This window comes from Eupeodes corollae, chromosome 1 (genome assembly GCF_945859685.1).
Source record: "Eupeodes corollae chromosome 1, idEupCoro1.1, whole genome shotgun sequence".
NCBI lineage: Eukaryota > Metazoa > Arthropoda > Insecta > Diptera > Syrphidae > Eupeodes > Eupeodes corollae.
Genome location: NC_079147.1, coordinates 268,200,214 through 268,212,371, shown reverse-complemented (window position 1 = coordinate 268,212,371; position 12,158 = coordinate 268,200,214). Strand labels below are relative to the sequence as shown.

Genomic DNA, 12,158 nt, shown 5'->3' with positions numbered 1-12,158 from the left:
CTAAGCGACTTAAAATTTGTAAACCCTTCTTTTCGTTTTGCTTACTAGTAAATTACTAATTTTTATTAAAAAACTGACATTCGAATATGTCTAAATAGTGACAGTTCATGAAAATGAACAAAGCAAGCAAGCTTAGGCAAACAAGCGGATATATTTATTGGAATTCCAAACTGTACACCACACCATTTCAATCACTGCTAATATAAGATAAATTTGTACAGATGTCAAATAGATGTATCAAATTGCCAAACGTTGAAGTATACATCAACTTTGCAAATTGTTAAGAGCTCTTTTAAACTAAGTAAATTGCTAAAAAATCTTTAATATTTTACTAAATCGTTTAAATTTTGCACTCATTCATTTAATTTTGTACACTTATCTACAGACTACCGCTTTCAATGCTTCCTCTGTTGTGGCAAATTGAAGCCCATATCATCATCAAATAATTTGGCAATTTTTTTAGAATTCTGTCTAAATTTTCCAAAATGCGTAGGTCGTTGGTTTTTGCTCTGAAATAACAACAAAATGTACAAGGACTGGTAGCCTAGAGGAATAGATGATATCAAGTTGAAATTGGCAATTGGCAGTTCATAGCTAATATTTGAAGCAATGGCTAAGTGAGTTCTTCTCCTTAAAATAATGTAAACCAATACGAACAATTTTTTTTCTTAGTGTACACCATTTGTCGTTCGCACTGCCATCTATTCGTAGCAGTATTCAAAATCAAATACATTTTTTAAACTGATTTTCTTCAATGAAAAATTTAATATTCTACTAAAATAACTTTCAATTTATATACTTTAAGTATATCTTCTTTGACAAATTTGCAAAATCAAAACATTTACAAAATAATTTGATATAAAATCAAATTAAATCTATCTTTTGCTATCTCACAAAAAGTGCCGCTGCAATCGTTTAGTAGCTTCAATGAATTCTCCTTACATTCCAAGATGGCGTTTATTTTAGCTTGTGTCTTGTGTGTAATTAAGAAGTCACAACTCTTGTTTCTTGCGTATTTCCAATTTCCCAGCGTTTATATCCTCCGCTTAAAACACGAAATCAAATTGGTTGAATAATATTTTAAACTATATATTCAAACGAAAAGAACAATTAAGTGAATCCACATAAACAAAATAGAAAGAAAAAAGTAACAAACACAAAAAAAAAACAAACATGAAACAAACGAAACGAATGCATAATAAAAATGACATTTGAAAGAGAAGTGACATTTTGCTACTAGCATAGAAAGGTAAATATTTGTCACACAAAATCTAAAAACAAAAAACAAAATTCCATTAAATCAAATCAAACTCTAAATAATGCAATTTTAGTTTAAAATCAATAGAAATTCCAATGGGCATGCAAACATTTGTCCAGAGCTAATCAATTCGCACGCTTCTTACACGTAACCTTGTGGGTGCGTATTTCGGTAGCACCTTTGTCAGTGGAAATATATAATTCTTGTTCGGTCTCCCATCTTGTTGATTTCGATTGGCGTGATTTTGTGTCCGAGTTGATTTTTTCTTTCATAAAACTAAAGTCTGAATTTTTAAATTTAAAAATACTAAAGTTCGTTTAATATTAATGGGAGAGTGCAATTAAGTTCAAGTGAGTCCAAGCACAGGTATTTGAGATTTGGGAGAGCAAAAATATCCAATAGTGAACAGTAGCTGGATTCCATAAAACAGCTCTCAACAGGTGGTCTTCCACACGCCTCAATTGGAATCATTTCGTAGAAATTCGATTTGAAATATTGTACGTTTTTTGGATGAGTTCATAGCTTTATAATTTGCATTTATTGTATTGGAATGAACCAGGCTTGAATTGCCATTTTTTTCCTTCTTCTTCTGCACTGCGAGTGGGCAGACATGTCGCTAGGAGCTCCTGGTCTTAACCTGAGTCACATCCATATTTTATTTTTAAACTCTTTATAGATTGCGATGCTAATTGGTTTGGTCTGCTAATTGTAGTTTTAAAACAAGAAATTAAATATGTGAATATATATTTTTTGACGTGAGTTAGAACATTTATATACCTACATAAATTTTAGTTATTTCATTTTGAGACAATTCACAAAACGGTAGTTGCTACTGCATTTGAAAAAGGTTATCGTGGTTGCATTCTTCTATAAATGAGAGGAATTAAATGACAGGATGGAAAGGTCGTTGAATTGTGTAAAAATATAGTTGAGTGTTTCAAAGCTATGTTCCTAAAATAAAAATTGTCAATTTCAAGCTTAATATTAACCACAGAAGGTGAAGTACATTAGGGTAAATCAAGGAACCCCCATTTTTGGAGTGCACAACAATTTTCTGATTTTCAAAAGGAAGTTTAAAAGAAGAGAATCGAATGATTTATACTCTAATTTTCAAATGAAGAAACTATTAAAACGACTTCTTTTAATTCGTTAAGGATTTAATCCAGAGCTCCCTATACAAGTTTATCCACCTATGCCCGTCGTTTTTTGGTCTTGATGTACACCATCTCTTAATCGCAACTATGGTATACCTAACTATTGTCTTCCATAAAATGAGCTACAAAAGGCATTATTAAAAATCAACAACAGTTCGTTGAGAAATAGGGCCTAGTAATTTACGACTCTCAACCATTCCTGTGTGCGACGAATGTCAGGAATGGACACTATAAACCAATTGATATAAGCTTACATGAGGTAGGTGGCTTACTGAGCGGAGTCGGCTGGTTCTTAATCGTATCATTTACTTCCATGTAGACTGCTTACACTCAATTATTCTTTTTTTTGCATACGGTCCCAACAATTCGCCTTAAGAATTTTCTCTGAAATTAGCTTAGAACTTAGATAGTTACCACACAAGTCTCTGATTCATATGTGAAAATATGTTGGATTTGAGCAGCGGTTTGCGTATTTCTACTGTTGATGAACATTTTTTGAAGAACGGAACTAAGTACATACGTGGGTACATTTTAAATAAGATTCTTAAAAAATATGTAGGCTTATGAATATAAGAAAATTAGGTCAGAGGAAAAACATTAAAACATTTTCTCATACAGCTACAAAAAAAAAACAACAGATCAATTCATCATAGATATGTATTACCTATCATTTCTTGCTGTCCGGTAATGAATCTTAAATAATATATTAAGAACCGTTTATATACATTGGATGCGCTTGTAATATAATATTAACTAGGTGGCGCCACACTCTATGAAGAACCAGGTCCTAGTAACTTACAACTCTCAATCATTCCTGTGTGCGAGTAATGTTGTCAGAGATGGAAGGGACCTACAGTTTATGGGCCGAATCCGAACGGCTAATTTGAGAAAGCACTTTTTCATGACAAGAATTACTCTTGGAGAATTCCTCTCAAGAGGCAGTACCCGTGAATAAGACTTTAGGTGGCACAGGCAGGGATCGAACGCAAGACCTCTCGCATGAAAGTCCAACGCACTAACCATCATGCCACGGGTTAGGTTAGGTCATGGAAAAGCATTAAATCATTTTATCATCAAATAAAAATCCTTTAAATTTAAAGCTACAAAATAGACAAAAGGTCAATTCATCATAGATGTGTTTTACCTATCATTTCTTGCTGTCCGGTAATGAATCTTTAATAATTAGGTGGCGCCACAGTCTATGAAGAACCAGGGCCTAGTGACTTACAACTCTCAACCAATCATGTGTGCGAGTAATGTCATAGATGTAAAGGACCTACAATGCCGAATCCAAACGGCTAATTTGAGAGATCACTTTTTCATAACAAGAATTACTCTTGAAGAATTTGTCAATTCCTCTCAAGAGGCAGTACCCGTGAATAAGGATTTAGGTGGCACAGGCAGGGATCGAACCCAAGACCTCTGGCATGACAGTCCAACGCACTAGCCATCATGCCACGGGTACATCATGCGCCTGTACCTTAGTATAAATGAGACTATTAAAAACTTTTATATTACCTTATAACATATTCAAAAAGACTAAACAATTGTCCAAAATCTTTATATTCCAAATTGGATTTAAAAAAGGCACATGTGAATACATTCTAATATGAAGCGAACTAAGCCTAGATTTAAAAGAATACACCGAAGCATATACCAACAGAAATCTTTATAAAATTTAAACTCGAGTAGTCTTTTTAAATAAAATAACCAAGCATGAAGAAGTGACTTGTTCTTTCAAAAAAGAAGTAAATTACTTACCATTTATTTATAAAGAATCGTTTATTTTAATATAACAAGAAATCAACAAGAACTTGATAAATACAATATTTGCACTTAAATTAAGTTCAGTGATTAAGTTAGAATTTAAGAACTGAAAAAAGAAAAATATTTCACTTACAAACAATACAATTTATTTACAGAAAAGTAAAAGCGCCTCATTTTCTGACCAGCAGCCAGACAAATTTACAAAAAAAGTAAATTTTAATGGTCCTACGTAAAGAGCGTCCACCCAGTGCGGGCACATCCAAATCCACAACAACAATGCCCAATGAGCAGCCAGTGACAAAACGTCAACGAATAGAAAATCGAAGCAACAATAATGCCGACAACACGGCTTATCCACCTTCGGCATCGAATGCAACGGGGACATCATCCTCATTTTCAGCACCACCTTCGCCTACGTCAACAACTAAACCAAATACTTCGCGTAATTTGGTTTTGGACTCACCGCCAGATATACTTGCCACTGCATCTGAACTTCCCATATCATCACCATCCTCGTCCAATCGCAGCAGCAGCAGTTCATCGACATCTTTAGCCAGTGAAGATCTGCACCATCATTTATATTCGAATCGTAGTAATAACCATCATCATCATCACCATCACAGTGGCAGCACATCGAGTCTGGCAAGTTGCAGCAGTAGTTCGTTGGCTTCGACTGCGACGATAGGCATTGATGAAGTCGATAAGATGACTACACCTCATCGAAACCACATAATCACAGGCGCTGCTCCATCCTCCCAGACAATGCCCGACTTAGTGCCACGAACAAATGCTACCCCGACAATAGTGAGCATCACAAACGAAATGGGTGAGTTCGAGGAGTACCTAACCAAACAATGCCTGTGCGGCATAAGTGAACGAACACTGCGAAGACCCTTTCAAAGTCACTATCACCAAGATTCGAATGGCGTAAAACGAGTCGCTACGCTGCACGAGTGGCCGACAAATAAGCTGTTACAGTTCCTATCGAATCTACAGTTACTCTTCGACGTGTACCTTAAACAGAACAGCAAGGGATTCATCTGTAGTCGGATAATGGACGTCTGTGACGCTCTCATTCGCAACGATCACAATTTAATCGACGAGATAATCGTTTTAGCCAATTTTAACAATAAATATGTGCAATTCCTGTCGGGCCGAGTGTTGGCCAGCTTCTTAGTTATCGCCAAGCACAATATGGACGACGATTGGCTAAAGAAACTGGTGGACAATTTGTTTCAATTCGAGCGCCTGGATTTTGTGGCAATTCAAAAGATCCACTTCAGCTTGGAAATAATCAAAAGAATCGTCGAATGGAAAGATGTAGATTTGCATCCGTTAGAAGATGAGATTGAGGCAAGAAATGCAGGCATTTCATCGGAACAAGCATCGATGGATAGCGGAGGAGGAGGAGGTCCTTCGACTTCTGGGTCTTCAGGTAGCCATGTGTATCCCTCTCTGGAAACCAATTACTTTGCCGTGCATTTTCGAGACTCTGAGGATATCTTGGAAGGTACCACCGATGACAATAGGCAACATTCAACATCCTCTGAAGAAAGACACTTGAGTCATTTGCAAACGGAAGATGGCTGTCATGTTGTAGCGCTTACCGACTCTGAGAGCTTTGATACAACACACCTTAAGTGCATTACGATAAAAATCCTAGAGAATAAATGGCCGGCCTTGGTGAAGAACATGAGCAATTTGATATCGAATCATATAGAACTTGAAAACGCCGAAAATTGTGTGCTGACATTTCTCCACCTTTGGGAGAACATAATTAGCGTGAAAGCTAATCTGTCGATTGTTGAGACGCTGCCATTTTACGCACAACTGGACAAATTCGAACTTCTCCTTAATCAAAATTTATCTTGTACAATCTATAAACAAATGTTGAGTCTTTTCAACGAAGCACTTTGCTATGGAAGTACTCTAGCCCTGCAAGATCTGCTGCCTGAGGAGACCTGTATGTTGGCGCACCAGATTGTGCGACATGTTAAAGACTTTCGTATTTTGGAATCGCTACCAAGACGACAACCTGAAAATATGGTGAGCCTATTGGGTTTCAAGGGTCGTTTGATATCATTCGAAGCTGGAACTATGCAGAGATTTGATTCCACGTCGAATCACAACGAAGACGCCATCGAAATGGACAAAACAATACTTCAAAAAATGGTGCTGTTGGTTCTCAAGTCCATTGCAGTTACTGTCAAGGAGATTCGAAGTGATTCGTCGGACAGTTCGATTGACAGCACAGACTATGATGCATTCCAAGATATGGTTCTTATAGAAAGGTCCATCAGAGATGTCCTCCGCAAACTCGAATCATTCATCAAGAATACCCTAGAATTCCATCCAGAGTGTCACTTCAGCAAGATACTAATTCACCTTTTCGATGACCAAGATGACCATCTAATCGAAGCAATGGTTTGCACGCTGGACGTAACAGCTGGCATTTCGTTTCGCAACAACGCCTTCCCCGAACTTGTATCAATGCTTAATCCCGTCTACACATTCCTAGAGTTCCTTAAGATGATTTCAAATAGCTCGGACCTATTGCTGGACTTACTCGTAAGCAACGAGACATGCTTTCTACTCTATTTGCTACGGTTTCTCAAGTACATTCGACTAAATTGGTCAATGTTCGTTACAAGCTGCCATGACTTCGGAATGGGCAACAATACTCTGGACGAAGCCATGGGTGTTTTGATTCGTCTCCGATTGCAAATTAGCCGACTGGTTTCAAGATCGTTATATCCCTATGATATTTCCCCAGTGTTGCGATTGTTGGACAGTTGCGAGAGTCTTTACGAAGGAAATGAGTTAAGCTAGAATGGTCACGGGTCACAATGTAATAAAGCACAAATAAATATAAAAAAAAAAGACTTAAGGACATTAGTTTAGTATTTAAGACAACAAAACCTGTGTCGCACTGTTATAGATTTTTCTTCAAAAACAAAAACGTTGCCTTATTTTTCCACAGAATCAAAAACAACACACATATAGACTAACTTAATTTTATTGTATTTTAAATTTAAGCAATTAGTTTTTAAGATTGTTTTAAATCTTGCCTTAATGTATTTTATTTCCCTCCCGAGACGAAAGTGGACGTAGTTAAGTAATTTTTTTATTTCTAATTGTAAATGTTAAGTTTCTTTTTTCATTCAATATTCTGCAAAAAATAAAACGATAAAAATAATAAAAAGACGCATGAAGGAAATGAAAAAGGGAATAATGTTTTATATTATAAATAAATTTATATAAATATTTTAAATTATAAGTTTGAAATATTGAAGAAAACAAAAATTCGAGATCGAGGATACGTGTGTACATATCGATTTATTTAAATAAAATAACTTTTTTTATTAAAAAAAAACATTATTGAAATTGTTTCAGTTTGTTTATGGGATTAGACATTTTCTTAGTAAACGTTTTTTTTCGAGGGGTGTAGAGCTTTCAAATGGAACAAAACAAAGATGAATCCCTCAAATTGACATACAATTTAATGTATTTACTAATCTTCTCGGATTATAATTAAAATATGATTCTGGGCACATGACCGCCACGGTTGGCTTGGATGTAGTTTAATCTGGAGGTCAATTTTCCGATGACTTTTGCAAAAATTTGTAACCGTCTTTCAGCAATAATGCGAAGAATGTTGTATTCCAGGTGGTCAATGATTATGGGCAGAGACTAGCGCTTCCACATACATATCACCACATAAAATAGGCAAGCGGACGAAATGACATGACCTTGGTGGCCAATTCACGGGTCCGTAACTCAAAATATGCGGTTAAAAACAATTTAATGAAATAAATAAATTGTGACACGACCTGCGTGGCATGTAACGCCGACTAGTTGAAACAACAGCTCATGTAGGCACATTATGGTTGTTCAATTGATGAACGAAAAAGTCAATTATCATGGCTCTGCAGCGGTCTACATAGACTATAACGTTCTGGCAAGCATCGCTTTTAAAGAAATACGGACCAATTAATCCATCATCCATAATATTAAATACGGCACTTTCGTTTATTGACCTAGCCAGTTACCCGTGGCGTGATGATTAGTCCGTGGGACTGTCATGCCAGGTTGATTCCCTGCCCGTGCCACCTCAATTTTATTCCCATTACTCGCTCACAGGAATGTTGAGAGTTCTAAATAACTAGGCTATGATTTTGTACGAGTTGCATCGCCGCACTGCATTTATTAAACTAAAATTGGGCTTCATCGCTAAACCAAGTACTCTTATGAAAATTTTGATCGAAGGCAAATTTTATCAGTTTGGAAGTGTTGGTTTTCCAGGCATCATCAATTCAAATTTAAAATTAATCATTTGACAACTGACATTGAAATACTATTGCCAACTTTTAATTCTACACCTCTACTTAAGACACCGGTTTCTTGAATTGTATAACCGTTTGCATCGTGTACTTATGAAACCAGCCATTAATTTAACAATGGTGCTATAATAATTAATACAATCAAATAATAGAGAACATTTGTGATATAGTGATCATTCCCTCTCCATTTATGTAACTAGATTTCAAGGGAGGTCTGGAGATTTGAAGGGAGGCCTAGAGATTTCAAGGGAGTTCTGGAAAAATCAAGGGAGGTCTGGAGATTTCAAGGGAGGTCTAGAGATTTCAAGGGAGGTGTGGAGATTTCAAGGGAGGTCTAGAGATTTCAAGGGAGGTCTAGGAGGTCCCGAGATTTCAAGGGAGGTGTGGAGATTTCAAGGGAGGTCTAGAGATTTCAAGGGAGGTCTGGGAAAATTAAGGGAGGTCTAGAGACTTCAAGGGAGGTCTGGAAAAGTCAAGGGAGGTCTAGAGATTTCAAGGGAGGTCTGGAAAAATCAAGGGAGGTCTGGAGATTTCAAGGGAGGTCTAGAGATTTCAAGGGAGGTCTGGAGATTTCAAGGGAGGTCTGGAAAAATCAAGGGAGGTCTGGAGATTTCAAGGGAGGTATAGAGATTTCAAGGGAGGTCTGGAGATTTCAAGGGAGGTCTAGAGATTTCAAGGGAGGTCTAGAGATTTCAAGGGAGGTCCCGAGATTTCAAGGGAGGAGTGGAGATTTCAAGGGAGGTCTAGAGATTTCAAGGGAGGTCTGGGAAAATTAAGGGAGGTCTAGAGATTTCAAGGGAGGTCTGAAAAAATCAAGGGAGGTCTGGAAAAATCAAGGGAGGTCTAGAGATTTCAAGGGAGGTCTGAAAAAATCAAGGGAGGTCTGGAAAAATCAAGGGAGGTCTAGAGATTTCAAGGGAGGTCTGGAGATTTCAAGGGAGGTCTAGAGATTTCAAGGGAGGTCTGGAGATTTCAAGGGAGGTCTAGAGATTTCAAGGGAGGTCTGGAAAAATCAAGGGAGGTCTAGAGATTTCAAGGGAGGTCTGGAAAAATCAAGGGAGGTCTGGAGATTTCAAGGGAGGTCTAGAGATTTCAAGGGAGGTCTGGAGATTTCAAGGGAGGTCTGGAGATTTCAAGGGAGGTCTAGAGATTTCAAGGGAGGTCTGGAGATTTCAAGGGAGGTCTAAAGATTTCAAGGGAGGTCTGGAAAAATCAAGGGAGGTCTGGAAAAATCAAGGGAGGTCTAGAGATTTCAAGGGAGGTCTGGAAAAATCAAGGGAGGTCTAGAGATTTCAAGGGAGGTCTAGAGATTTCAAGGGAGGTCTAGAGATTTCAAGGGAGGTCTGAAAAAATCAAGGGGGATCTAGAGATTTCAAGGGAGGTCTAGAGATTTCAAGGGAGGTCTGGAAAAATCAAGGGAGGTCTGGAGATTTCAAGGGAGGTCTGGAGATTTCAAGGGAGGTCTGGAGATTTCAAGGGAGGTCTAGAGATTTCAAGGGAGGTCTGGAGATTTCAAGGGAGGTCTAAAGATTTCAAGGGAGGTCTGGAAAAATCAAGGGAGGTCTGGAAAAATCAAGGGAGGTCTAGAGATTTCAAGGGAGGTCTGGAAAAATCAAGGGAGGTCTAGAGATTTCAAGGGAGGTCTAGAGATTTCAAGGGAGGTCTAGAGATTTCAAGGGAGGTCTGAAAAAATCAAGGGGGATCTAGAGATTTCAAGGGAGGTCTAGAGATTTCAAGGGAGGTCTGGAAAAATCAAGGGAGGTCTGGAGATTTCAAGGGAGGTCTGGAAAAATCAAGGGAGGTCTGGAAAAATAAAGGGAGGTCTGGAAAAATCAAGGGAGGTCTAGAGATTTCAAGGGAGGTCTGGAAATATCAAGGGAGGTCTAGAGATTTCAAGGGAGGTCTGGAAAAATCAAGGGAGGTCTGGAGATTTCAAGGGAGGTCTGGAAAAATCAAGGGGGATCTAGAGATTTCAAGGGAGGTCTGGAAAAATCAAGGGAGGTCTAGAGATTTCAAGGGAGGTCTAGAGATTTCAAGGGAGGTCTGGAGATTTCAAGGGAGGTCTGGAAAAATCAAGGGAGGTCTAGAGATTTCAAGGGAGGTCTGGAAAAATCAAGGGAGGTCTAGAGATTTCAAGGGAGGTCTGGAAAAATCAAGGGAGGTCTAGAGATTTCAAGGGAGGTCTGGAAAAATCAAGGGAGGTCTGGAGATTTCAAGGGAGGTCTGGAAAAATCAAGGGAGGTCTAGAGATTTCAAGGGAGGTCTGGAAAAATCAAGGGAGGTCTGGAGATTTCAAGGGAGGTCTAGAGATTTCAAGGGAGGTCTTTAGATTTCAAGGGAGGTCTGGAGATTTCAAGGGAGGTCTGGAAAAATTAAGGGAGGTCTAGAGATTTCAAGGGAGGTCTGAAAAAATCAAGGGAGGTCTGGAAAAATCAAGGGAGGTCTAGAGATTTCAAGGGAGGTCTGGAAAAATCAAGGGAGGTCTAGAGATTTCAAGGGAGGTCTGGAGATTTCAAGGGAGGTCTAGAGATTTCAAGGGAGGTCTGGAGATTTCAAGAGAGGTCTAGAGATTTCAAGGGAGGTCTGGAAAAATCAAGGGAGGTCTAGAGATTTCAAGGGAGGTCTGGAGATTTCAAGGGAGGTCTAGAGATTTCAAGGGAGGTCTTTAGATTTCAAGGGAGGTCTGGAGATTTCAAGGGAGGTCTAGAGATTTCAAGGGAGGTCTGGAAAAATCAAGGGAGGTCTGGAAAAATCAAGGGAGGTCTGGAGATTTCAAGGGAGGTCTAGAGATTTCAAGAGAGGTCTAGAGATTTCAAGGGAGGTCTGGAGATTTCAAGGGAGGTCTGGAAAAATCAAGGGAGGTCTAGAGATTTCAAGGGAGGTCTGGAAAGGTCATGGGAGGTCTAGAGATTTCAAGGGAGGTCTGGAAAAATCAAGGGAGGTCTAGAGATTTCAAGGGAGGTCTAGAGATTTCAAGGGAGGTCTAGAGATTTCAAGGGAGGTCCCGAGATTTCAAGGGAGGTCTGGAAAAATTAAGGGAGGTCTAGAGATTTCAAGGGAGGTCTGAAAAAATCAAGGGAGGTCTGGAAAAATCAAGGGAGGTCTAGAGATTTCAAGGGAGGTCTAGAGATTTCAAGGGATGCCTGAAAAAATCATGGGAGGTCTGGAAAAATCAAGGGAGGTCTAGAGATTTCAAGGGAGGTCTGGAAAAATCAAGGAAGGTCTAGAGATTTTAAGGGAGGTCTAGAGATTTCAAGAGAGGTCTGGAGATTTCAAGGGAGGTCTAGAGATTTCAAGGGAGGTCTGGAAAAATCAAGGGAGGTCTAGAGATTTCAAGTGAGGTCTGGAAAAATCATGGGAGGTCTGGAAAAATCAAGGGAGGTCTAGAGATTTCAAGGGAGGTCTGGAAAAATCAAGGGAGGTCTAGAGATTTCAAGGGAGGTCTGAAAAAATCATGGGAGGTCTGGAAAAATCAAGGGAGGTCTAGAGATTTCAAGGGAGGTCTGGAAAAATCAAGGAAGGTCTAGAGATTTTAAGGGAGGTCTAGAGATTTCAAGGCAGGTGTAGAGATTTCAAGGAAGTTCTGGAGATTTCAAGGCAGGTCTGGAGATTTCAAGGGAGGTCTGGAAATATCAAAGG

At 38.7% G+C, this 12,158-nt stretch overlaps 1 protein-coding gene across 1 annotated transcript; it reads left to right on the top strand.

Moving 5' to 3' along the window:
- Window positions 1-961: 961 nt before the first annotated feature.
- Window positions 962-7,544, top strand: LOC129940159 (protein lines). Its single transcript, XM_056048411.1, has 2 exons — window positions 962-1,249; window positions 4,335-7,544. The coding sequence occupies exon 2, from the start codon at window positions 4,399-4,401 to the stop codon at window positions 7,006-7,008; it is 2,610 nt and encodes an 869-aa protein (XP_055904386.1). The 5' UTR covers window positions 962-1,249; window positions 4,335-4,398; the 3' UTR covers window positions 7,009-7,544.
- Window positions 7,545-12,158: the final 4,614 nt, after the last annotated feature.

Bases quoted from the DNA above. Each gene is read 5' to 3' on its own strand.
- LOC129940159 (XM_056048411.1), top strand. From the start codon at position 4,399: ATGGTCCTACGTAAAGAGCGTCCACCCAGTGCGGGCACATCCAAATCC.